The 24309-nt window shown below is 41.8% G+C and overlaps 1 protein-coding gene across 1 annotated transcript in view; it reads right to left on the reverse strand.

Annotated features, from left to right (window-relative positions):
* Positions 1–798: 798 nt before the first annotated feature.
* MYRFL (myelin regulatory factor-like) overlaps positions 799–24309 on the reverse strand; it is a 101546-nt gene continuing 78035 nt past the window's right edge. The window contains exons 16-25 of the mRNA XM_010841624.1: positions 19986–20071; positions 17347–17388; positions 17214–17266; positions 16913–17092; positions 7968–8027; positions 7222–7309; positions 4873–4947; positions 1556–1676; positions 1162–1236; positions 799–885 (exon numbers count right to left, since the gene is read on the reverse strand). Of these exons, the coding sequence (XP_010839926.1) occupies positions 799–885; positions 1162–1236; positions 1556–1676; positions 4873–4947; positions 7222–7309; positions 7968–8027; positions 16913–17092; positions 17214–17266; positions 17347–17388; positions 19986–20071 (867 nt within the window). The remainder of the gene's footprint in view (positions 886–1161; positions 1237–1555; positions 1677–4872; positions 4948–7221; positions 7310–7967; positions 8028–16912; positions 17093–17213; positions 17267–17346; positions 17389–19985; positions 20072–24309) is intronic.

Consider the following 24309-nt stretch of genomic DNA (forward strand, 5'->3'; position numbering starts at 1 on the left):
CCACAGTTCAAAAGCATCAATTCTTTGGCGCTCAGCCTTCTTCACAGTCCAACTCTCACATCCATACATGACCACAGGAAAAACCATAGCCTTGATTAGACGGACCTTTTTTGGCAAAATAATGTCTCTGCTTTTGAATATGCTATCTAGGTTGGTCATAACTTTCCTTCCAAGAAGTAAGCATAAAAGTTTAGCAACCATCAAACATTACAAAGTAACATTACAAAGATATTATTTTTTTTAATCCAGTTTATTAGCAAGTTATAGTGTATGTAGTTCAAGTGCATGCACACACATATACACATAGTAATAGCTTGCCTAAATGTGAGCTCAGCATCAGATACCACCCACCCCTCCCCCAACACACACCAAATCACAAATTCTCAAGAGTCTGTTTAGTGGGTCCAAGTTGACACGGCTGAAGTGGGTCTTTTGTTTTCCTCAAAAGCACTGAGATATACAAAGACAAAGTAAAGTCAAACCTGCCCATTTTGACCTCACAGCTTCCTTAGGAACAGAAACAGTATTTTCAAATCCAACAGTGCTGTTTACTCCAGGAAATGTTTTCCTCATAGTCACGGCAAAATCAAACACTACAGTATCTCAAATTCCAGCAAACACTTTATTCTCCTCACTAATGTCTCAAAACCTTTGGTAGCCAAAGCCTGGAAAAAGCCCTTTGGCAATAAACGTGAATGTTTTACAACGGGTAGAGAGAAGTTGCAAGAGGATAAAAGTTTCTGTTAACTGTATTGGAGTATTTTTCTTGGGCAGAGTCCCCAAACAAACTTGAATAAATTACACACAATGTCGATAGAAGTAAAAGAAGTAATCTGTAAAGAATTTCCCAGCAAAATAAGGGTCCGTTGAACAGTCAGCTAAATCCTGTCAGAAGGGGAGTTGGGGGAGAGAATGATTAATGTAAGAATTAGTTGTAATTAAAATTATCTACTTATCTGTTTGGAAAAGGAAATGGTAACCCACTCCACTATTCTTGTCTGGGAAATCCCATGGACAGAGGAGCCAGGTGGGCTACAGTCCATGGGGTCTCAAGAGTCAAACACAACTTAGTGGTTAAACCACCACCACCACCATTTACCTCTCTATTTATCTAATGGTCCATTTCTTTCTTACTGAAAAGAAAAAAAAAAGAGAGCTTACCGGTGCAGCTACCCGGAAATGGTACCCACTGTCGAAGAGTGGTGCTACAGGGAGGCTCCAAATGTGCTGATACCCCTAAATAATGAATGAAAGAGAGGTCCATCACGTAACTACATTTTACTCTTTGCTGGAAAAAGCCCAGGCTGAAAAGCATTCCCTTGATTGCAGTAGGAGAGGTGTTTGTGGCAACAGTTTTTGATGGTGTTGCTGGAGAAGTCTGTAGCTTCCAAAGGATGCACAGAAGATGCTGAGCCAACTCCTGTGACCAGGGTCAGCAAAGGGAAACACTGACATGTGACCCATGGCATCTCTGTCTTTGTGAGAATCAGAGGCTGTGCCACCACTATAGATGCACTTCTGGAATGCAGAATGCCGAGGAGCTGCAAATTGTTACCTGTGTCATCTCCTGGGAGACTTCCTGTTGACTTTCCATCCCTTTGGCCTCTATTTTACTACGGAAACACATATTTCCAAGGGTGAACTTGCACTGGAAGACTATCAGTGGCTCTGTTGTGCTTCAAGAGACAAATGAAAGAAAAGGCAAGTGGAAAAGCAGTTATCAGCTCCCATAGGCTACACCGTGAGAAGAAGAGGGCTTATGGGAACATAACTTTGGAATCCATTCAAAGTTCCAAATAGACCTGTTATTACACAAAACTCACGAATGCCAATATACTAATTCACATCTCATTATAAAAGAAAGAAACTCAATCTCAGATGACTACTATTGTCAACTAAATGCTTGTGTCCCCCACCCCCCAAATTCGTATGCTAAATCCCAACTTCCAATATGATGGTGTCAGGAGGCAGAGTCTTAAGGAAGTGACAGATCCTGACGGTGGAACCCTGATGAGTAGGGTTAGTGCCCTCATGAAAAGGACCCCAGAGAGCCCTCTCACCCCTTCTGCCATGTGAGGACATAGAGAGAAGACGGCTACTTATCAACCAGGAAGTGGGCTCTCATCCTACATCAAATCTGCCAGTGCCTTGATCTTGGACTTCCCAGGCTCCAGAACTGTGAGAAATGAATGTCCGTGGTTTAAGCCACCCAGTATTATATAGTAGACTGGAACTGACTAAAACTAAAACTGAGGTAACATACAACAGTCTTGAAAATCTAGTCTCATGACTTAAGTCATTTCAATATTAGAACTTCTTATCTCCATAGATTTAAAAAGTAATTTTGGGGTATATCCCTTCTCTTTTCACTGGCAGCTGAATTTGCTTTCATCTGACATTTCTAGGATTTGAAATTCTGCAAACTTCTGGTCTGGATAGGTCTCATTTGAATCAGAGAAGAAGACAACACAGGTATGGGTGTGGGGTGAGCCCCATTAGGAATTATCAGTCCTTATCCCTGGTCCCTCAGAGGTTAAAGCATCTGCCTGCAATGTGGGAGACCTGGGTTCGATCCCTGGGTTGGGAAGATTCCCCTGGAGAAAGAAATGGCAACCCACTCCAGTATTTTGCCTGGAGAATCCCAAGGACAGAGGAGCCTGGTGGGCTACAGTCCACAGGGTTGCAAAAAGTCAGACACGACTGAGCGACTTCACTTCACTTTCAAAGCTATCAGAGTAGAAGACATGTCAGAAAGAATGGTTCTTCTCTAAAGGTTGGCCTGGGAATCATCATCAGGAGGATGAGGTCGACCTATTTCTGGGACAACTACAATCTTGGTTGAGTATATGTGTTACTTTAAGATCACCACTGTTAGAAAAAAAATGATTCCTAAAGCCTGATTTATCATGGGAGACTCAGTTTCAAACCCTGGGTTGAGAAAATCCCTGGAGAAGGGAATGGCTACCCACTCCAGTATTCTTTCCTGGAGAATTCCATGGACAGAAGTTACAGTCCATAAGGTTGCAAAGAGTTGATCACGACTGAGTGACTAACACCCACTTTTCAGTGATTCAAGACAACCTTCTGCCACTTTAAGGGATATACGACTTCAGCTTACTTCCTTCCATCGAAGCTAGGGACAAATGAGGAAACGCTGTCCCAGGCAGCTCAGAGAGTGCTAAAGAATAGTACACTTAGCTTTTGCTCTCCCTTGTAATATGGTGGATTCTGAGTCATGAAATTTTAGCTGCTTGAAAAAGACCATTTCAAGGCAAGCAGTTGGTTGTGTTATTAGCTGCCATCTATGGGGTCGCACAGAGTTGACACGACTGAAGCGACTTAACAGCAGCAGCAGCAGAAGCAAAGTTGATGAAAGAAGGAGTATGAAGTCTGAGTGAAACAGAGGAAGACACCAGAGTGGAATGGGAGGAAATGATGGAGGAAGAATAACAGAGCTGGGGAAGCAGAGGGAGAGAGGGGAGGGCAGAGGAAAGCGAAAGAAAGGGAAAAAGGAAAGAGAGAGAGGAAATGTGGAAGGGACAAAGGAGAAACTAACATCAAGAGACACAAACACCATCTTCATGGTGAGTACCTCACTTCATAATTTCTGTGAAAGTCTTCTAAAGTACCATGATTATTCAAAATAGCTGATAAAATAGATTAGAGTTTTGTGATTTTGGAGGAAAGGTAGTCATAATGTGAAGTGCCTGCTGTGTGCCAGGACGGGGCAATGTTCTTACGGGTCTCACCTCACTGGGGAGGCAAGAAAGTGATGGTCGAATGGAAGGGCTGATTGGAAGTCCATCTCCACCACTTATTTGCTCTGACTTTCAGGGCAAGCTTTTTGACCTCTCTAAACTAAGTGCTCCCATCTGAAAAGTATGCTGCTAAGTCACTTCAGTCGTGTCCGACTCTGTGTGACCCCATGGACAGCAGCCCACCAGGCTCCTTCGTCCCTGGGATTCTCCAGGCAAGAACACTGGAGTGGGTTGCCATTTCCTTCTCCAATGCATGCAAGTGAAAAGTGAAAGTGAAGTCGCTCAGTTGTGTCCGACTCTTAGGGACCCCATGGACTACAGCCTACCAGGCTCCTCCGTCCATGGGATTTTCCAGGCAAGAGTACTGGAGTGGGGTGCCATTGCCTTCTCCATCTGAAAAGCATAAACTAGAAAAAAACACCAACCTCAGAGGGTTGTTGTGAGGACTATATGACCCAGTAGTAAAGTGTAGAGTGTCTGGCATATAGTCTGTGCTCAGCAAATGGTAGTAATTAATTTTGCTATTATTATCACTGATTCTCACAGAGGCTCTCCATGTTATGATATAATGTCAAATTCATCTTATAGATGAATAAACAGTAGTCAGTGAGGATAAGTGGTTTTTCCAAGATTATAGAATTAATAAGTGATGGAGACAAAATCTGAGCCCTGGTCTGCCCAGCTCCAAACTCTGACTCCATTTTTTAACTCCCCTGCGGGGAAGTAGATGGTATCTGCATTTGCAATGTTCCCAGGAGCTCAGAGAAATGTGCAGCCCCCCATCCAGGGAACATGCTATTACTCTAGCTCCCACCCCAATTCAAAGGGACACAGCCAAGGGCAGTCGGCAGCCTGAGAACATCAAATCCAAGGTCAGGCTCACTTTGCAGGTGTGAGCATACAGCCCACAGCCTTTCTATCCTTTGGAAGAAGCTTGGAAGGTCCCAGGCTTCTGGCCCACCTCTCAACCCAATCGTCATTCTTTAACGGAAAACATTCTACTTCCTAAATTATTAATCAAATTGTGAGGGAAACTCAGGCTTGGTAGTCAGATAATAAAAACAGAATTATAATATAATAAAACCAGAATTATCTTTTACAGCTATGAACTTACTTGATTTCCAGAGAGAATTTGACATTGGTGGGTGTGTACTTATTAACAGGAATATGGTAATAGTAATTTCCAGACCTAATTAAGGGAAAAAAATAAAATCACAAATCAAAATATGCAGGGAAGGATTCAGTCTTTTTTCTATTTTTGAATACTACATAAACTGTGAAATATTCTATTATATGTGATAGATATAGAAAATCAAGTTTAACATGGCACAGTTTCATGTTTTTCAGAGATATACCTGTCAAATTTCAAAGTGATCTCTTTCAGGTCAAACTCTATCAAATATACCACAAACAGATTCATAGTTTCTTAGAATACACAGAAGAAATGATGGAAAGTCAAAACCTCCACCAAATGTACAAAACTAAACCAATAGGAAATGACTTCAACTTCCCTTAAGGAGACAGAGATTTCAGAAAACAAATGAGGCAAAGGCCTCAAACTAAACAGTCCCTCTGGAAAGAACTGGAAATAATAACTACCTGCTTTGATACAGTAAATCACTCCCTTTTAGACAACATCAGCAGGAAATACCACGTACTTTCAAAAATGGAATCAAGTAAAATTATTACAGTCCTAATTATCATTGAGTAATGGAGAAAACCGCAGGATAGAAATGCTTATACAGGGATTCCTCCCACCCTTGGGGAGGGATGGTTGGGAAAAGGGGGGAGTTCCTTTGACTCATATTGTAATGAAAACTCAAGCAAAAAGGCACATTGTATCTAATACAAGTTCTTATGACCTTCCTATCCCTTGAATTATATACAGAAATAAAACCAGATAAATGGGGCAAAGGGCCAGTCATTTTAAATTCTCTTTAATAAATGCTAAACTGAGTTGTTAAAAATGAGAAAGCAAAAATAAAAGCAACAGATGTGAATTGGAATCAGGAGGACTTTGTCCTACCACAGTAAGCTTAGATAAATAGAAGTCGTTTCCTGCTGTGTGCCTCCCAGTATCTGCGTGGTTCCCTGAAACCCAACTACTTAGGTAGTAAATATCCTGATCTTACAGATGGGAAGCAGGTACGCAAGGATAATGAACTTCTTGTCAACTGGAATTTGAACCCAAATCATCTTACTATTCATCATCACATCATTCTACCAAACCAATTAATGTCTGTCTCTGACTTTTTCAGGCTCACTGAGCCTCAAGTTCTTTAACTTCAAAATGGGGATAAATAATACCAACTTTGTGTGATTTTGTGAGAATTCAATGAGATAATGAATGTAAAGGTCATAAACATATAATAAAGTGTCATACAGGTTATTTTCAAAAATCAGGTCCAGGAAATTCCCCAGTGGTCCAGTGGTTAGGACGCCCGAACTCTCACTACATGGGTTCAATCCCTGGTCAGGGAGCTAAGATCCTACAAGCTGTGTGGCACAGCCAAAAATGAAAAATATATATATAAAAAATTGTTTTATAAAAGTCAGGACCATCAGCCTGAAGCCTAAGCTATATCAAGCTTAAAAAGAAATAAGGCTGAGAGGACTTCCCTGGTGATCCAGTGGATAAGATCTACCTGCCAATGCAGGGGACATGCATTCAACTCCTGGTCTGTGAAGATTCCATATGTTACAGAGCAACTGAGCCTGTGTGCCACAACTACTGAGCCAACATGCTGTAACCACTGAAGACTGAGCACCTAGAGCCTGAGGTCTGCAAAATGTGCAGCCTTGCCTTTAATCTAGCAGGCTGAAATATGAGCAGGCTTAACTAAACCAGTAAATACCTATCAAATAAAGCCTCTCCATTCTTAATACCTTCACCCTGCATAGTGTGTTTACTGAAGCTTCTGTGCTTGCCCTCTATGCTTCTAGATTCGTCATTACCTCGACGCATGTGATTCACAAGAGATGAATGTTGCCGTAAACTTTTGCAATGCCTAGATTTTTTTCCTCTTAACTGAAAAGGTTAGGATACGCTCTATTTTTTCAGCAATTAAAATAATGATATCCCTTGTTATTAAAATATATAAATGTCAGCTCACTCGTAACTCAGAGCCATCAGTAATAATGCCTTCCTTTTCTATAAAATTAACTAACAGCTCTGTGCCTATGGTATGTGGCCTCCGAGAGCTGCCCCCTAAGCTTTTTGCTCTGGACTTACCCTTTAAACCAGGAGACTGTAATCTTTGGAGCCATGGCTTATTGACATTTGCTAATACCAACCATTTTACGATTCCCTTGTCCACCATGTAACAAATGTGTTTTCCACTTGAGGAGCCATGTAAGCACACATCGATTTTGCCATGTAACATCAGCTTTCATTCCAATCTCCAAAGCCCTGAGCCCTGAGTAAATTCCAGAAACAATGGGAGATAGTGGGGGGCTTACACACCCGCACTGGAGGCTTCTACTGCAATAGCGCCGATCTATTATTTGCTGGATTTCCATAATCTGAATAGAACTGATGGTTGTATCAATCCCTGAATTGAGAAGAAATAGAGAAAGTAAACGCTTCTGCAGAGGAAAAGAGCATTGTGTTCCAGTTGCAGGCTCCAAATTACAGAATGCGAAATAAGAGTTTTCTAGATAAATGGATTCCATTTGCTTTCAAATGAGATAAAGAGAGAAGGGGAGAAGGCTTTTGTTGCCATTACGGTATATTTTAAGAAAACTAAAAAAATAAAAGAAAACCCAAGCTCCAGTAGATAGCCCCATAACGTCCAAAAGAAAACCTGAATCACTGAAGTCCTACTAAGTTGAAATTTATTGAAAATGGACAGTGTAATGGGACATGCAATCTGGCCAATAAGGAAAGATATATATATATATATATATATATTTTTTTTTAGAAAACAGAAAACCAACTAAAAACAGCAGAAAAATAGAAGAAGAGAGCAGGAAGTTCAAATAAATTATTAGAATCCATGAAGATCAACCACAATGCCTAGCAGTATGCAACCATTTCCAATGCTTCCTTAATAGTTAGGTTGGCATTGGTTACAAAAAACTGTAATCCCCACAGGGGTTTGGGGCAGATGCAGCCTCTGTCCCTGTACCTCTCTCCAGTATCGCTTTCATAGCTTGCTGTTGCTCTGCCTCGCTCCACAAAGCCAAAGAAGAGAGTAAATGTAAACTTACAGTCACTCCTCCAGTCAACATTGGTTTGTGCCTCTGCTGCCAAGAATGATGTGCTTCTGCCTGTTGAAGAGGAAACCGTCTGTCAGTCTTAAAGCTTGCTCAGGATGAGAAGAAACCCAGTGTGTAGCCTAGCTTGTCAGTCGGCCGAATGTCTCCCTACCCTTTCTCTCTCCCACTTTTCAGCCCATCACATCCCTATGGCACTATTGGTTTGTTTGTTTGTTTGTTTTCATTGATTTGACTGTGCCAAGTCTTAGTTGTAGCATGTGGGATGTAGTTCCCTGACCAGGGATCAAACCTGGGCCCCGTGCATTGGGAGCATGGAATCTTAACCACTGGACAACCAGGGAAGTCCTCCCTATGCCATTTCTTACAGGTCTAGTTTATTGTCTCCCTTCTCCAAAAAGCCATCTGTTTTGGAATGAATTAAAGCCCTCCAAATTTTCACATATATAGCCCTAACCCCTGGTACCTCAGAACGTGACTGTGTTTGGAGATGGGCCTTTAAAGTAATAATTACATTAAAGTGAAGTTGTTAGGATGGACCTTCATTCAATGCGTGTGGCATTCTTATAACAAGAGGAGATTAGGACATGAAAAGCCTTGTGTGTATGGAGGAGAGAATTTGCAAGGAGGCAGAGAGAAGGCATCGCTCTACACCCAACTGTGAGCTTCTGGAACACTGCCTCTTGTTCACTGTTATATTCCCACATTCGACAAGGCCACACTCAGCTGTGATGCTCAATACATATTTGTGGAAGAATAGAAGCAGGGACGTCAAGAAAGAGGGAGGAAGAGAGAAGAGAAAGCCAACTGTGTATCTTCTTTGAGCCCAGGAGTGAGACTTCAAGGAATCAGATCTGGTAACCCCTGAATCTTGGACTTCTAGACTCCAGAACTGTGAGAAAATAAATTTCTGTTGTTTAAGCCACCTAGTCTATGGCATTTTATTTTGGCAGCTCCAGCCGACTAAGACACCATCCCGAATTAGCTCACTGTAGCTCAGAGCTCCAGCCTTTCCAGTGGAGGGTGTATTATTATTATGCTGTAGTGTGTATTATTACTGAATCCTCAAAGTGGTGACCAGTTAGTGATATCTTCTCGATCACTGTACCAATGGGCTATTATCTCTGTTTTGTTACTTAACTTTCATGTATTTTTGCCCTTTCTCAACACCTCCAGGGCTTCCCTGGTGGTCCAGCAGTTAAGACTCTCGCTTCCAACTGCAGTGAGCATGGGTTTGATCCCTGGTCAGGGGAACTAAGATCCCATGTACTGAGTGGGGCAGTCAAAAGAAAAGAAAAGAAAAAAAAAAAAAAAACTCCAGAATAGGGAACCTCTGTTAGCATTTTTGAATTGTCGATAACTCCAAGCATAATGTGATCCATACAGAAAAAAAAGCGAGCTCGAGTTTCCCAGGTGGTGTTAATAGTAAAGAACCTGCCTGTCAATGTAGGAGACATAAGAGACCCAGGTTTGATCCCTGGTTTGGGAAGAACCCCTGAAGGAGAGCATGGCAACTCACTCCAGTATCCTTGCCTGGAGAATCCCACAGACAGAGGAGCCTGTTGGGCTGCATTCCATAGGGTCTCACAGAGTCAGACATGATTGAATGGACTCAGCACACATGCAAAGTAAAAACTGAGCTGAAGTCATCTGAGAAGAAGAATCAAATCACTGGTGTGGGGCCAGAGTTTACTGATGGGGAAGGAAGCCAGGGGAGTGGTTATGATCTGTCAGAGCCAAAAAGGCATTTTAAAAGCAATTTTGAAAAGGTAACCATTCAGATAATAGTTGTTAAGGCTGTGGGAAAAAAAAGTATATCTTTTTAAAGTGGATAGTAAAAGCCATCATTTAGTGAGTTGCTAAGCTAACCTCACAAAAGAATTTTAAAGTGTTTTCAATAATTTCTTTAAATTTGCAGATTTTTTTCAAGTAAATGTCCTCTTTATTGCAGCCCTTCATGTGCATTAAATAATATCTATGTTTTTCAGTATAATTTTGGGCAAAACACAAAGACATTAACCTTATTTAACAAGAGATATAAGTTAACACAATATGTTCTGCTTTCATGGCAATGAAAAAGAAACAAGATGTGAAACTAATTTCTATGTGGAATTTCAGGCGAGAAAGCAAAGCTAGTGTGTATTCCTGAGTGTCTCTGTCTGTCCTGGTTAGTACTTCTTACATGAAGTGGAAGGGCTGGTTTACTTATCCAGTCACCCAACCGTGAGCTTTTGGAACACTGCCTCTCATTCACTATTGTATTCCCACATTCAACAATGCCAGTCTCATCTGTGGTGCTCAATACATATTTGTGGAAGGATAGAAGGAGGGATGTCAAGAAAGAGGGAGGAAGAGAGAAGAGAAAGCCAACCATGTATCTTCTAGGGAAATGTTTTCTCTTCCACACTCAAAGGAGGAACCCCTAGGGGCTGAGTGCAGAGGGATGCTGGGGGTAGATGAGGAAGCTGGACTTTTTCATCTCATTAGCAAGTGGGAGTGAGACGACTGGAAGGCAAGGCCAGTTTGCTGAGACTCTTCCCCAGTGTGATACTTCTCTTTAAGAAGAAATGGACCTTAATATATACTGATTTTCTAGAAAATTGTATATTTATTTCCCTTTTAAATATATGTGCTGTCTAAAAAGCCTCAAGATTACCTGGATTCCAGCTCTTCAAATAATAATTTTCAAGCACTTTTCCTGCTATGAGTTTTGTTTATGATTACTTCCATAGAAGGCTAATTTACAAGGCAAATGAGGCATAAAGAGAAGGGGAAACCAGACTTATCTATCCTGTTTTTTTCCTTACCTTTTGTTCTATTTTCCTGCTGAATTTGCAGGAAAACAGCTCATTTATAAAGTCTGGTAGCTGAACTACAGAGTTGCCTTATTTTCACAGAAGCGTGTTTTCACATTCCTGGAGACATAGAACCCTAGGACAGGATTTAGTTTCTGACGGGATAAGGTATTTTTTAACGGTAATAAAAAGGTGAAGTTGAGCTTGCAGCTTAGAATTATGAAAATGGCTTTTCCAAAGCAGGATTGGAAATAAGAAGTTTTAAGTCTCCTATAAAACACCTCTACTTTGTCACTTTTCTGAGGCAAGACTGTTCAATTCTGAAGGGCTGGCTATTGGAAAACCGTAAATTCTCCTGTAGTCATACAGGAGTAGCTCTCATTTTATAAGAGCCTTCTAGCAACATTCCCTATAAACTTAACATACATTCCCAATGGTTTTCATTGTAAAGTTGGAGATATATTTCACAATCAGCAGATGAGATCTCCCCATAAGCTAAATTAGAAACTTCTGGAGAAGAGAGATTTAAGCTGGTGTCCAACCAAAGCATACCCTGTCGTGGTAGAATGTGTATACTGCATACTTGTAAAACTGTACTGATGGCTTAGTCCCAGTACAGCAACTTGGATGCCTTTCTCTTCCCTGGTTGAAATAGACTCAAGCCAAGAAAAAGTCAATAAGCCCAACCAACTCATGACTGAGCCCTTTAACACAGGGAAACATTTTCTTTCAGCCACTGGCTCTTCTCAGATCAGGTCTCCAAATCAAAGTAAGCATGACTTACAGATGTTTCTTGCTGTGTGAGATTTTAAAAAACTTTACCAAATCTCCTAAAACCTGCATAATTCTGTTGGTGCATTTTCCCATAGGTGTTTAACTTTTCAATATCTTATTCTGTTGCCTATTTAAATATTTATTAGTTCCACAGATTAAAATCTACTCCATCATACTCAGTTCCTCAGAATATAAGTTAAATATTTTGAAGTACCTGCTTTCCACTTGTTAGTTTTACTCAAACCTTTTATTAGGTATGGGAAGAGGGGATATAACCTTTCTGAAAGACACTTTAAGCAATCAACTCAGGCCCAAAGGAAGAATAATGGCTTGAGCTCAACATATTATAAAAATGTCAATTTCCCTTTGTTTATTTTACTAGTATTCTTACTCTTCAGAAAGGAGGCTCATAAGTGTGTTATGAGGCTTGGTGAACTATGAGATATTACTCCACATCCTACTGAGGGTTATTCTACATTTTTTTAATTGAAAAATGTATTTGTAAATTTGTAGTTGGTCTAAATGCCCCAGAAACACCTGTTGAAACGAATATTTGCCTGACTTTCTCCTCTGTTGGATTTAGAAACTCTGGTGTTACATGGTGCTCTGGACAGAGTGAGGAGATGGAACATCAGCAGGGGGGAAAATGCCTTTCTTCAGACCCCCAGAAATATCCTGAAGTGGGAATGACATCTCAATGGCTATAGGCACACAATGGGATACTACTCAGCCATAATAAGAATAAAATAATGACATTTGCAGCAACATGGATGACTTAGAGAGGATCATACTAAGTGAAATAAGCCAGAAAGACAAATACCGTTGTCTTTCATACCACTTAAATGTGGAATCTAAAATATGGCACCAATGAACTTACTCATGAAAGAGACTCACAGACAAAGAAAACAAACTTAGAGTTACCAAAGGGCAAAAAGCAGGAAAGGGGAGAAGAGATAAATTAGGAGACTGGGATTAAAATACACACATTACTATCTATAAAACAGATAACCAACAAGGACCTGCTATATAGCACAGAAAGCTATACTCAATATCTTATAACAACATAATGGAAAAGAATCTGGAAATTACATATATATATATATATCTAAATCATTTTGCTGTACACCTGAAACTAACACAATCTTGTAAATCCACTGCAGTAGTAGTAGTGTTAGTTGCTCAGTCGTGTCCAACTCTTTGCGATCCCATGGACTATAGCCCACCAGATTTCTCTGTCCAAGGGATTCTCCAGGCAAGAATACTGGAGTGGGGGGCCATTCCCTTCTCCAGGGGCTATTCCCGACCCAGGGATCAAACCCATGTCTCCTGTGTCTCTGGCATTGCAGGTAGATTCTTTACCATCTGAGCCACTAGGGAAGACCTAATTAGCTGTATTTCCCTAATTTTTTTAAAAAATGGCTATTGGCAAAGGGGAGGAGACTTAGGGTACTGAAACTGCTTTCTAGGACCACAGAATAGACACTTTCTGCATCTTCTGGAGTTGATCTCAGGTAGATGCACACACAAGCCCAAATAAATAAAGGTTGAATGGGGGGGACGGGCACCTAGATTTCAATTTCAACTTTACCTGTGATTCACTGCAGAATCTTAAGCAAAGTGCTAAGCTTCTGTTCCATCAGCAGTAAAACGGATAAGATGGTACAAATCAGAGATCCTCCTGGCCTGGGGACTTTGGAACCCAGATGACTGCACAGAGGGGTCTGTGGTGTTGGTTGTGAACTTAAAAAGTAACATCTCTCCCGTAGATATATACCATTTTTCAAATGTTGTTGTTAGATTAACAAAAGCAATTCATTTGAAAGCTTAACTAAACTTATAGTTACATTCTCCCTCTATGTATTAATACTTTTTCAGTCAGATAATTGTAAAAGCATAATGGATTCATAATCTCAGGGTCAAAAAACCAGGGCACCACTGGAGTAGCTGCTCTGTGACCTTCTATAACTCTAAATCCCCCAGAGTTTTCAAGTTTCCTGAAGGTGATAGTAAACAGAACATTTCAATCCTTTCCATTTTTTTCAAGTGGAAAGAGAGAAGAGGAAACAACTGCCCAGTGTGTCAGAGAGCCTGATAAAGCAGACCTTCAACTCCATTCTTAGCCAGAGAAGTTGACTGCTGTGTCTAAGAGGACACAGCCAGACACTTGGGGCAGATCTTCTCTCTCCAGGAGTCTCCCCAGTGTTTCAGTTCATTATGGAAACATAAGAACATTCATAGTCCCAGAGCAGAGAGCAGCAAATCCTCATTTGGTTTGATAAGGTCTGCTCTTCCCAATCTCCCCTTGATGGGAAGAGATGGTGGCTATAGGAGTGAATTTGCACAAAAGTCAAAAAACTTTTTGGAAGTGAAGATGGGGCCAGTGTCCAACCTCTTCCTGTTCAGGATCCATGATTATCCACCTCACATGAGGGAGATGGTCTCATCTGAGCACTGCTCTCAGAAAAGGACACCAAGTGTCCCCAAGGTGGATTCCCACGGTAAGGGAAAACTGACCAGCCACAAGCTTCCATGTGCTCTAAACAAGAGATGAAGGTTCTGGGGGATTTTTATGACAGTAATGGATTTTTCCATATTTAAAACCATTGAGGATGTGATGACTGAAATTAATTTCTTTCTTTAAAATGAACTTTTATCTTCATTCTATAGTGATGCATCTGTTTCCAAGTTCAATCAAAAATTGCTTTCATGAGAGAAACAGTGTAAACATTGCTTCCTGTAGCTTTGGGGAAAACTCTCTGTGTCTTAGCTTCCTCACTGGGGAAAAAAAGATCATAAATGGAGCCAATCATACAGAGTGAAGTAAGCCAGAAAGAAAAACACCAATACAGTATACTAACACATATATATGGAATTTAGAAAGATGGTAACGATAACCCTGTATGCGAGACAGCAAAAGAGACACAGATGTATAGAACAGTCTTTTGGACTCTGTGGGAGAGGGAGTGGGGGATGATTTGGGAGAATGGCATTGAAACATGTATAATATCATATATGAAACGAATCACCAGTCCAGGTTCAATGCAGGATACAGGAAGCTTGGGGCTGGTGCACTGGGATGACCCAGAGGCATGGTATGGGGAGGGAGGTGGGAGGAGGGTTCAGGATTGGGAACACGTGTACACCCGTGGTGGATTCATGTTGATGTATGGCAAAACCAATACAATATTGTAATGTAAAATAAATAAATAAAAATAAAAAAATAAAATACATTTTTAAAAAAGGAAAAAATATAAATAAATAAAAAGCAGAGACATTACTTTGCCAACAAAGAAAAAGAAAAAAGATCATAAAGCTGCCTATCTTTCCAGCTTTCAAGAACTAAACAACTTAGTCATGTGGACTACTTATGATGGTGCCTGGCCTACAGTAGTAATACTTCATAATATGGTGTTACTGATGATGGTGATAACAATGGTTTGTAGAAGCTATTTATTCAAACTTCAAATATAAAATAATAGAGTTTGCCCCCGAACTTCAACCATTGACCATAATAACGTCATTCATAATTTGGGCTATTCAAAAATATTCTGGTTCATCTTCTTCCAGGCACGTGTAGGTCTGCACTTCACCAGCTGTTTTTAAATTAGACATAACCAATGTCACTTGCTTTGGCAAATAACATGTAAGCAGGAGTGACGTAGTGGAAGCCCTAACAGCCAATGCACAATTTGCCCTGTTCTTTTACCACCTCTGTAGAGATTCTGGAAATATGTACTGAGAAGGAGCTTCATCAGCTGAGTCCTGAACAGCATGATGTACATGATCCTTCTTTTGATCCACATTTGATATATAGAGTCAAATAAATTGTTGTCACATTAAGCATTGTGATTTGGGAGTTGTTACCACAGCATTCTAATTGATGGCACACTGATATGTATGTATTGTTACTATTAGCATAATCATCATTATTATATTGGGCTTCCCTGGTGGTCCAGTGAGTAAAGAATCCCCACAATGCAGGAGACTTGGGTCAATCCCTGGGTCAGGAAGATCCCCTGGAGGAGGGAATGGCTACCCACTCTGGTATTCTAGCCTGGAGAATCCCATGGACAGAGGAGTCTGGTAGGCTACAGTCCATGCGGTTACAAAGGGTCAGACATGACTGAAAGATGCACACATTATTATTTTAGACACTTGCTAATATGAGTGTAAACAGAAGGAAATTTCTGAAAAAAAAAATAGCTTAGTATACATTTAGAAGTGCAGTACTTGATCTTTCAGAGATAATTTTGTCCTTCATCAAGTTTCCATATTTTTTTTTTGCTCTTGTGGCATGTGGAATCTTAATTCCCAGATCAGGGACTGAACCTGTGCCCCCTGCAGTGGAAGCGTGGAGTCATAACTACTGGACCACCAGGGAATTCTCAGCTTTTTTAACATGAACATTCTGATACTAAAAGAGCACCAGTATGTATGTGTGTGTGTGTCTGTGTGTGCACGCATGCGTGCATGCATATGTATGTGCATGTGTGTTTGTCTATGTCCCAAGAAGATAATCTGAAAGTGAAAGCCTTTTTTCATGGACTTAAAGCTTACCCTGAACTCATTAGAATCTTCAAAGCCATTTACATCCTGCCACACTTGGTTTGGATAGACAGCCCAGATGCTGTATCACTTTTTAAGTTCTAAGTGGGCCAAAAAGTCTACCCATCTGTACATGATGACTCCACTTGTGCTACTGTTACTCTCTTGTTTGGCAAAGAACAAATGAGACCCTTTCACGTGAATTCACCAACAATTCAATATTTTGGGAATTCAACACTGTAAATGTAATCATTTGACATGAAAGAAAGCTGAGTGCTGAAGAATTGATGCTTCTGAACTGTGGTGTTGGAGAAGACTCTTGAGAGTCCCTTGGACTGCAAGGAGATCCAACCAGTCCATCCTAAAGGAAATCAGTCCTGAATATTCATTGGAAGGACTGATGCTGAAGCTGAAACTCAATACTTTGGCCACCTGATTCAAAGAACTGACTCCTTGGAAAAGACCCTGATGCTGGGAAAGATTGAAGGCAGGAGGAGAAGGGGAAGACAGAGGGTGAGATGGTTGGATGACATCACAGACTCAATGGACATGAATCTGAATGAACTCCAGGAGTTGGTGATGGACAGGGAGGCCTGACGTGCTGCAGTCAATGGGGTCGCAAAGAGTCGGACACAACGGAGCAACTGAACTGAACTGAAATGCTTGCAAGTTTGTGCATTTGTGTTTTTAAAGATTTTGCCACACCTAACAGAGGAGTGGAACCATTATCTAGACTCATTAACAGACTAACCAAGTAAACACTGGGAAGGGGGACAAACCCCTCAGGTTCAAAGCACTAGTTGTTACCCTTTGGTCATTCTTTACCTGCCCATGGCCCCTGATGCAGCTCCTGCTCCTCCAACTGTCTTTGCATGGGGCTTGAGAGGCCTCTTCTTGTTCCCCAGATGGGGCAGCAATAAGTCTGCTGACATGGCAGGATCTCACAGAAAGTGATCTCAGGTACTTGGAAGGAGGGCAATGTGGTTGCCAGGGTTGTATTAGGTGCTGCAAAGCATCAGGCAGAGGGGAGGGAAGTGACAAGGTTAACCTGAAAGGCTGGTTCTTCTGTTGACAATTTACATGAAACCCAGGCTGGGTTTGAAGGTGGCTGATGGAGAGATCTTACCTGAGGGGGAAGCTGTGGAGGGCAGAGCTGGCTCCTGAGAGCTTGTGAGGTTGCTGGAGGAAGAGAACAAAATAATTAACAAAAGAGGCCTTCAAGAGTCCTCCCCAAAAGAAAACAAGATGGGAACTCTTACCTGGAAGGGGCACTTGGGGTACATCGGTCTTGATCTTTTAAGCTAAGTATGTAAAGGGAGACTATCGTCAAGCCACTGTTTAAAAAAATAACAAAAGAAAGAGTTATGTGGCTGATTTGATTCCAGATAAATCTCACATAACCAGCTGCCAGAGATGTCCCCTCCCAGACCATACAGATGAGCGAGCAGGGGGCGGGCGGCCATGGAAACCAGCACAGTTCTGCTTCTTTGCCCTGATAAGAACGATCTCCCAGTCTTCCTGGAGCTCAGAGGCTCCTGGGGTAGGTGGAGCTGATGCATTTTTCCACAAGCAGCCCCCTGACCCTGGCAAGCTGTCTCAGAAGTGTCTGTCACTAGCGGAAGATTACAAGAGGAAGTGTGTAAAGCACTGGAGGAAGCCCTCTGCTCCGTGCAGGAAAAAGTCACAGTAAAGTTCACATCCCCTAGTGGAGGCAGCCGTGTGGTGGTGCAGGGAGATGAAAGGCCACACAGATTTAGTCAGCGGTAGGTACCAATCCTTTTGGCCGCTCCTGACGTCTTCCTGCAGCCTGTCTTTTGAGAGCTCAGTGCATCAAATTGGACAGAAGAAGGAAAAGCAGTGCCATAAAGTATCCATTTCCACTTTACGTGACTTCAGAATAATGAGTGTATCGCTCCCCACAATGATCGGAACTTATACATCCAAGTGGAGGCTTTCCTCAAAGGTCCTGAGCTTTGGGAAGCTATTCCTAATACCACTCACACATCCCAACACTCAGCATCCTCCTCTCTGGGGGGGGAGGTGGTATCTGTAGAACTCTACTATCCCACTGTGTGGGGGCCTGACACAGGGGGACCTCACTTGACCTCCTGCCGGCTCGATGTCACATCTGGTTCCCTAGACTCAACTCCTCATTATTTTGTTCCCCATCAAAGGTAGTTGGTTTACCATCATTAAATACCTACAAAGAAATGTACCCCCCATTTGAATTCAGCTCATAAAGAAAGAATTCCCAGAGTTTTCTCAGAAGCAGCTGGTTACTACCCAGCGGGCACAGGGCTGCTTGGTAAAAGCCATGCTGAGCCCCAAAGATGCCTTCAGACAGAATCTGTTGTGTTGCCGTGGCAACTATTTGCTGTGGTCCAGTCTCCCTGACTTTGTTCTCCCACATTCCCCATTCTCTATCTCCCTACTATTAATCCTTAAATATGTTTTCTGATCCATCTGCTATCTGCGTCAATGCATGGCCTGGGCAGCTTCTAGAATCATACACCAAAAATAGACATCTGCTTCTTTCTTTAGGGTTTTGACCCCTCTCGGGTACACCACAGGCTGGAAACAAGACAATAAGCCTATTACCACCTATTTCTGGTCTTGGAGGTCAACAACATTGGAATTCATAAGATCTGATGAGCACATTTAAAAAGCAGTCTCTTCATGTCAAAATTAGACTTCCTATAAGCCTTGCATTTGGCTTTCATGGGAACCTGTGTCTCTAGAGAATGTTAAGCATGTCTGTGAAAGGTCAAAGTGCTCACTCTGTCCTGAACTGAGAATCCTAGCAGAAGACAAGTTCATTTAGGAGAGATAAAAAGTATACCAGCTTCTATGGAAATTCTATGTAGTGGTGTCAAATACTTGGGGATGCTTCCCACAGTGGGCAGTAGCAGGGGAAAAGTTAAAATGCTGAGGGGAGAGAAGGGTACAGAGAGACCAACAATGTCTCCTATAACTAAGAAGTTGCCTTACTTCAAGGAACCGGAAGCATCTTCGGGCCCATCGCTTACTTAGCCTCTGAGGATAATTGTCTCATCTGGTACATGGCCCAGCAGCTAGTCCTTTCCCACACTAACACAGCATTTTGGAGGGGTAGATAAATACCCATTTTACTCTGTGAATAGTCATACAGGGAACCAGAAGGCAGGGAAGATGCAGGCAAGATGACCAGGGCTCAAAGGCTGAGAAGCCATCATAGCGGCAGCACAGGTCTGAAGACCAAAGGCCTGAGAAAAACCTCTCATCCCACAAAAGCACGACTCTTCCTCCTGTGGAGGAGGGATAGCAGACCAAGGGTATCCAGTACTTGCCTAGCAACCATCTTGTCCTTTCTGAATTTGTTTGCTTTAACTGCTTAGCACATTTGGCTAGAATTTCATCATATTGCATATCTTGGGATAATCTCATGGTCTCTTTTGGCATAAAATCCAGAAGAATCCTAATAAATGTAAGTATCCAAGGGAGAGTGGATTGTACCTGATTGTTTACTCACTCTTTTCCTCCAAGTAGATGGGAAAGGAGAGCAAAGATGTTGCAACAGTTATTTGCAGGGGAGGACTAAACAATATACACACACGCACACACATACCTGCATACACACAAACACGAAAGCCACAGCGAGCTAGTAAAAAGTAATCAGTTGATTATAAAAAAAGAGCATTTCATATTTAGGAGCAGAAAGCCTGTGCTTTTTTTTTCCCTTCAAAGAATGAGTTTACAAAGGGCTCCATCATCTCTAAGCGAAATCAAAGACCAACACCTGGTTTAAAGGGCTTCTCAGTCTTCAAAGTAAATAAAAAGTCAGTCCCCAGTTCACGTGTGAAAAAGGAAGATGGAAAGAGAAAAAGAGCTTGACGTAGAATAACACTGATGTTTTTCTTACCAAAATGCCATCACAGCAATGAGGGTTATAACCAAGCTCTGGAAAACCCAGTTAGGACATGACTGTTTTTTTCCTGAAAAAGAAACCTATAAAAAATTCAGCAATGAGAAATGACAAATCAGTGACACCAACTTTGAGAAGGATGTCTGAAGGCTCACTCCCCAGGGGGTCTTTGCTGCTGCCTTCAGCCTATCTCTCCCTCCTCCTCTCTGAAAAGGAAATTCTTTCAAAGCCAAGTCCCTCCCTTTCCTTGGCACTCCAGGCCATGCTCTCTTTTCCCTGCAGGACAATTGTCTGTGCCATTCATTTAGCGCTTATTCTTGAAGTTCTATGAGAAAAGAGGAGCTGCCAGACAAGATACTGTCAGAAGACAGAGGTCCATTTCTTTTAATAAGATACTTGCGAAAAACAAAATGCCTTCAAGACATGATAGAATAAATCCCAGTGGAAGAATTTCAGGCAGCATGACAAATTGCAGGAAAGGTTTTTGTGGCATGAAATACTATTAATTACTCCTTAAATCATATATATTAGTATCCGATTCTGCCACCTATTTTTGAGAACAGTTCTGGGCCTATGTCTTATTTATTCTTATCCCTTCAGCAAATATACATTAAGTACTATGATGAGTAACACTATAGGGGGAAATGAAAATAAGTAAATTACACTCCCTAGGAAGTGAATGAGATAAACCTTTAGGACGGGTACATATTGGCATTAAAAACTTGCACATGAGGAATGAGCCAGAACTAGGATAGACAGCTGTGCAGTTGGTGAGGAATCTGACTAGAGATAGGAGAGGTTTTCTGCCCAGTTAAATATAAACTCTTTAAATATGAGTTTTCCTGCTAATGCAATAGAAAGTGTTATGTTTGCTTCCTCCTGGGGGTCCAGGGTAAGAAGGGAATTGAAGGATGGCAGTAGACAAGAAAAAGCTTAAATTGGTCTTTGAATTTCTTGGGCAGATTATCTGTATACAGAAAATGTTCTTCAGTGTAACATTGTGGGTGGAATTAACTGCACCCTTTTTAACAATTACCCAAATCTTTAGGGCTATTTTATATATGTATTATAACTGACTCGTCCAGAGGTGCAATAAGAAGCCACTTTGAATACGAATAGGCTTCCCTTTTGGCTCAGCTGGTAAAGAATCCGCCTACAATGTGGGAGACCTGGCTTCAATTCCTGGGTTGGGAAGATCCCCTGGAGAAGGGAAAGGCTATCCACTTCAGTAGTCTGGCCTGGAAAATTCCAAGGACTGTATAGTCCATGGGGTCACAAAGAGTCTGACAAGACTAAGTGACTTTCACTTTCACTGAATACCAATAGCTCAGTTGCTAAAGAATCCGCTTGCAATGCAGGAGACCCAGGTTCAATCCCTGGGTGGGGAAGATTCCCCTGGAGAAGGAAATGGCAACCCACTCCAGTATTCTTGCCTGAAAAATCCCATGGGCAGATTAGCCTGTTGGGCTACAGTCTATGGGGTCACAAAGAGTCAGACACAACTTAGCGACTAAACCACCACCACTGAATACCGAGAAGTAGATGGTTTATACCATTCCCATACCTCACTGGAATAGTTCTGAGGATGCTCTGCTAGTGCTCTGTGCACAGAAGGAACTCAATGGAATTTACTGAATTGATTAGAATTAAATAGTATTAATTTCAGGATAGCAGCTTCCCTCCCAACCTACTCCCTAAAGATGCCAGATTGTTTTAAATCTGTATGGTTTTGTTCCAAATCCTTTGACCTAATATAGGAAAATCACCCAAGACCTGGAGTCAGACTTGGAGTCAAGCCCTGAACAAGTCATCGAAATGTCATTGATCCTCATTTCTTCATCAATAAAATAGGAAGGATGAAATCATACCTGCCTACTTTACAGAGTTATTGGGTAGATCTAATTAACAGTCTAATGGTTCTCAAATTCAGGTTTGCGTGAAGATTACTATGGAGCTTGTTAAAAATCTAAATGCCCTGAAACATTCTGATTCAATAGGTTTCCATTCAGACTGAGGTTGGGGCTGGGGATCTATAAGAAGCAGGATAATGAAAAGTGTCTGCATCAGTTCCTTTCCTTTTGCCCTTCTTCTCTATGTCCTCAGTGGATTTTTACTTAAACTCTGAGGTTTTTCCAACTTCACCCACGGCAACAGCACACATTGGTATTTTACCAAGCTCCCTGGAAGACTCTGATATATGCCAAAGTATGAGAACCACTGAAAGAGTGGGTTTGAAAATACTAATGGTGAACACTTTTATGGCACTTACGTGTCACACCCTCTTCTGAGTGCTTTATGTATACTAATGTATTGAACCTCACAATAATTCTCAACGTCCCTATAAGGTAAGTACTGTTCTCATCCCTATTTTAGAGATGGGGGAAAATGAGGCTCAGGGAGCTAAGTTCTCACTCAAGATCACACAGCTAATAAATTACAGAGCCAGGCTTTGACCCAAAAAACACTTGGGTTCAGAATCTGTGGGGCTTCCCTGGTGGCTCAGACAGAAAGAATGTTTCTGCAATGCAGGAGACCTGGGTTCGATCTCTGGGTTGAGAAGATCCTCTGGAGGAGTGAATGGCAACTCACTCCAGTTTTCTGGCCTGGAAATTCCATAGACTGAGGATCCTGATAGGCTATAGTCAATGGGGTCTCAGAGAGTCAGACACAACCAAGCAACTAACACTTTCAGAATATGCGCTGTTATTCTCAATGCCATGCCGCCTCCCTTTTTCTGTCTGTAAAGAAAGGAGACACTGTACGACTTATTGTTATTATTCACAAAGTCTTCATGGCTACCAAATGAACTCCTTAACTGGTGATCCAGAAACTGAGACTAACTTATTTTCAGCCTTAACTTTTCTCCTCCCTAACAAACTCCCACCTAGTCAATGAAGCCAGGACCAGCTCCCAGACCTTGGCTTGTGTCATTCCATCCAGAACTGCTCCGGCAGCTCCTGTCACTTTCCAGACAGACCTTTGCCCCCTTGAAGGCCCAGCTCTCATGCTACTCCCACAGTGCTCTGAGCGTCTACATTATTTATCACTTCCAGGTACAGCTGGTCTTTTTATTCTCTTCTGATTTTCCCTGATTACTTTAAACTTCTTTTTTCTTTTAAGATTTTTTTTTTTTTTAATATAGACCCTTTAAAAATCTTCATTGAATTTGTTATAATATTGCTTCTGTTTTCTGTCTTGGGTTTTTTGGCCCCAAGGCATGTGGGATCTTACCTCCCCACCCCCCTGGGTAGGGGGGACCTGCACTCCCTGCAGTGGAAGGCAAAGTCTTAACCACTGGACTACCTAGGAAATCCCTAGCTTAAAATTCCTTAGACGAGGCCACATCTTACTCACCTTTGCCTCCACAGGCATAAGACTGTGACTATAAGAGGTCTTCGAATTGAGTGGATGCCCTTCAATGTCTATACAAGTCCTGGACTCTGTGTTCACACCCCAACACCCCCGCCACCCATGCACCCAAGACATTAAATCTCTTAATGTTTTAAATTTAGATTGTTAGCCTACAGGGAATATTTTCAGATGGGGTCTCCATTCATGCATTGATTTAACGAACAGTTCCTGAGTACACACTGTGTGCCAGTCCCTGGGGACAGAGAGTGAGGAAGGCAGACACAGTCTCTTCTCATGGACCATATATTGTAGTTAATATCCTGAGAAAACTGTGAAAGAAACAGATCCCTTAGGTGCAAGATGGTTGCCACAAAGGTTACACAGGAGCCAAATGCACGTGTGCTTGCTAAGTTGCCTCAGTTGTGTCTAACGCTTCTGCGACCCCATGGAGCCCCCACCAGGCTCCTCTGGCCATGGGATTGTCCAGGCAAGAATACTGCACTGGGTTGCCATACCCTCCTCCAGGGGATCTTCCTGACCCAGGGATCAAACCTGAGTCTCCTGAAGCTCCTGCATTACAGGTGGATTCTTTACTGTTGAGCCACCAGGGAAGCCCACAGGAACCAAATAGTACCTTCCAATCAGGGCCTCCATTGATGCAGATACAGTTCCTTCTATTCCCTTGCAAACTGGTTAGTACAAAGAGCACCTTCCCTACACAATATTGTTAGTATTTTGTGTTTATTGAGCAACCTGCTATGTGCTGGGCATTGTGCTGAGGACTTTAGATCATTTAATCCTATCAATTATTTTTGTAAGGTAGACACTATTATTATCTGTTCAGTTCAGTTCAGCTCAGTTCAGTTGCTCAGTCGTGTCTGACTCTTTGCAACCCCATGGACTGCAGCACGCCAGGCTTCCCTGTCCATCACCAACTCCCAGAGTTTACTCAAACTCATGTCCATTGAGT

This window comes from Bison bison, unplaced genomic scaffold, assembly GCF_000754665.1.
Source record: "Bison bison bison isolate TAMUID 2011002044 unplaced genomic scaffold, Bison_UMD1.0 scf7180017864163, whole genome shotgun sequence".
NCBI lineage: Eukaryota > Metazoa > Chordata > Mammalia > Artiodactyla > Bovidae > Bison > Bison bison.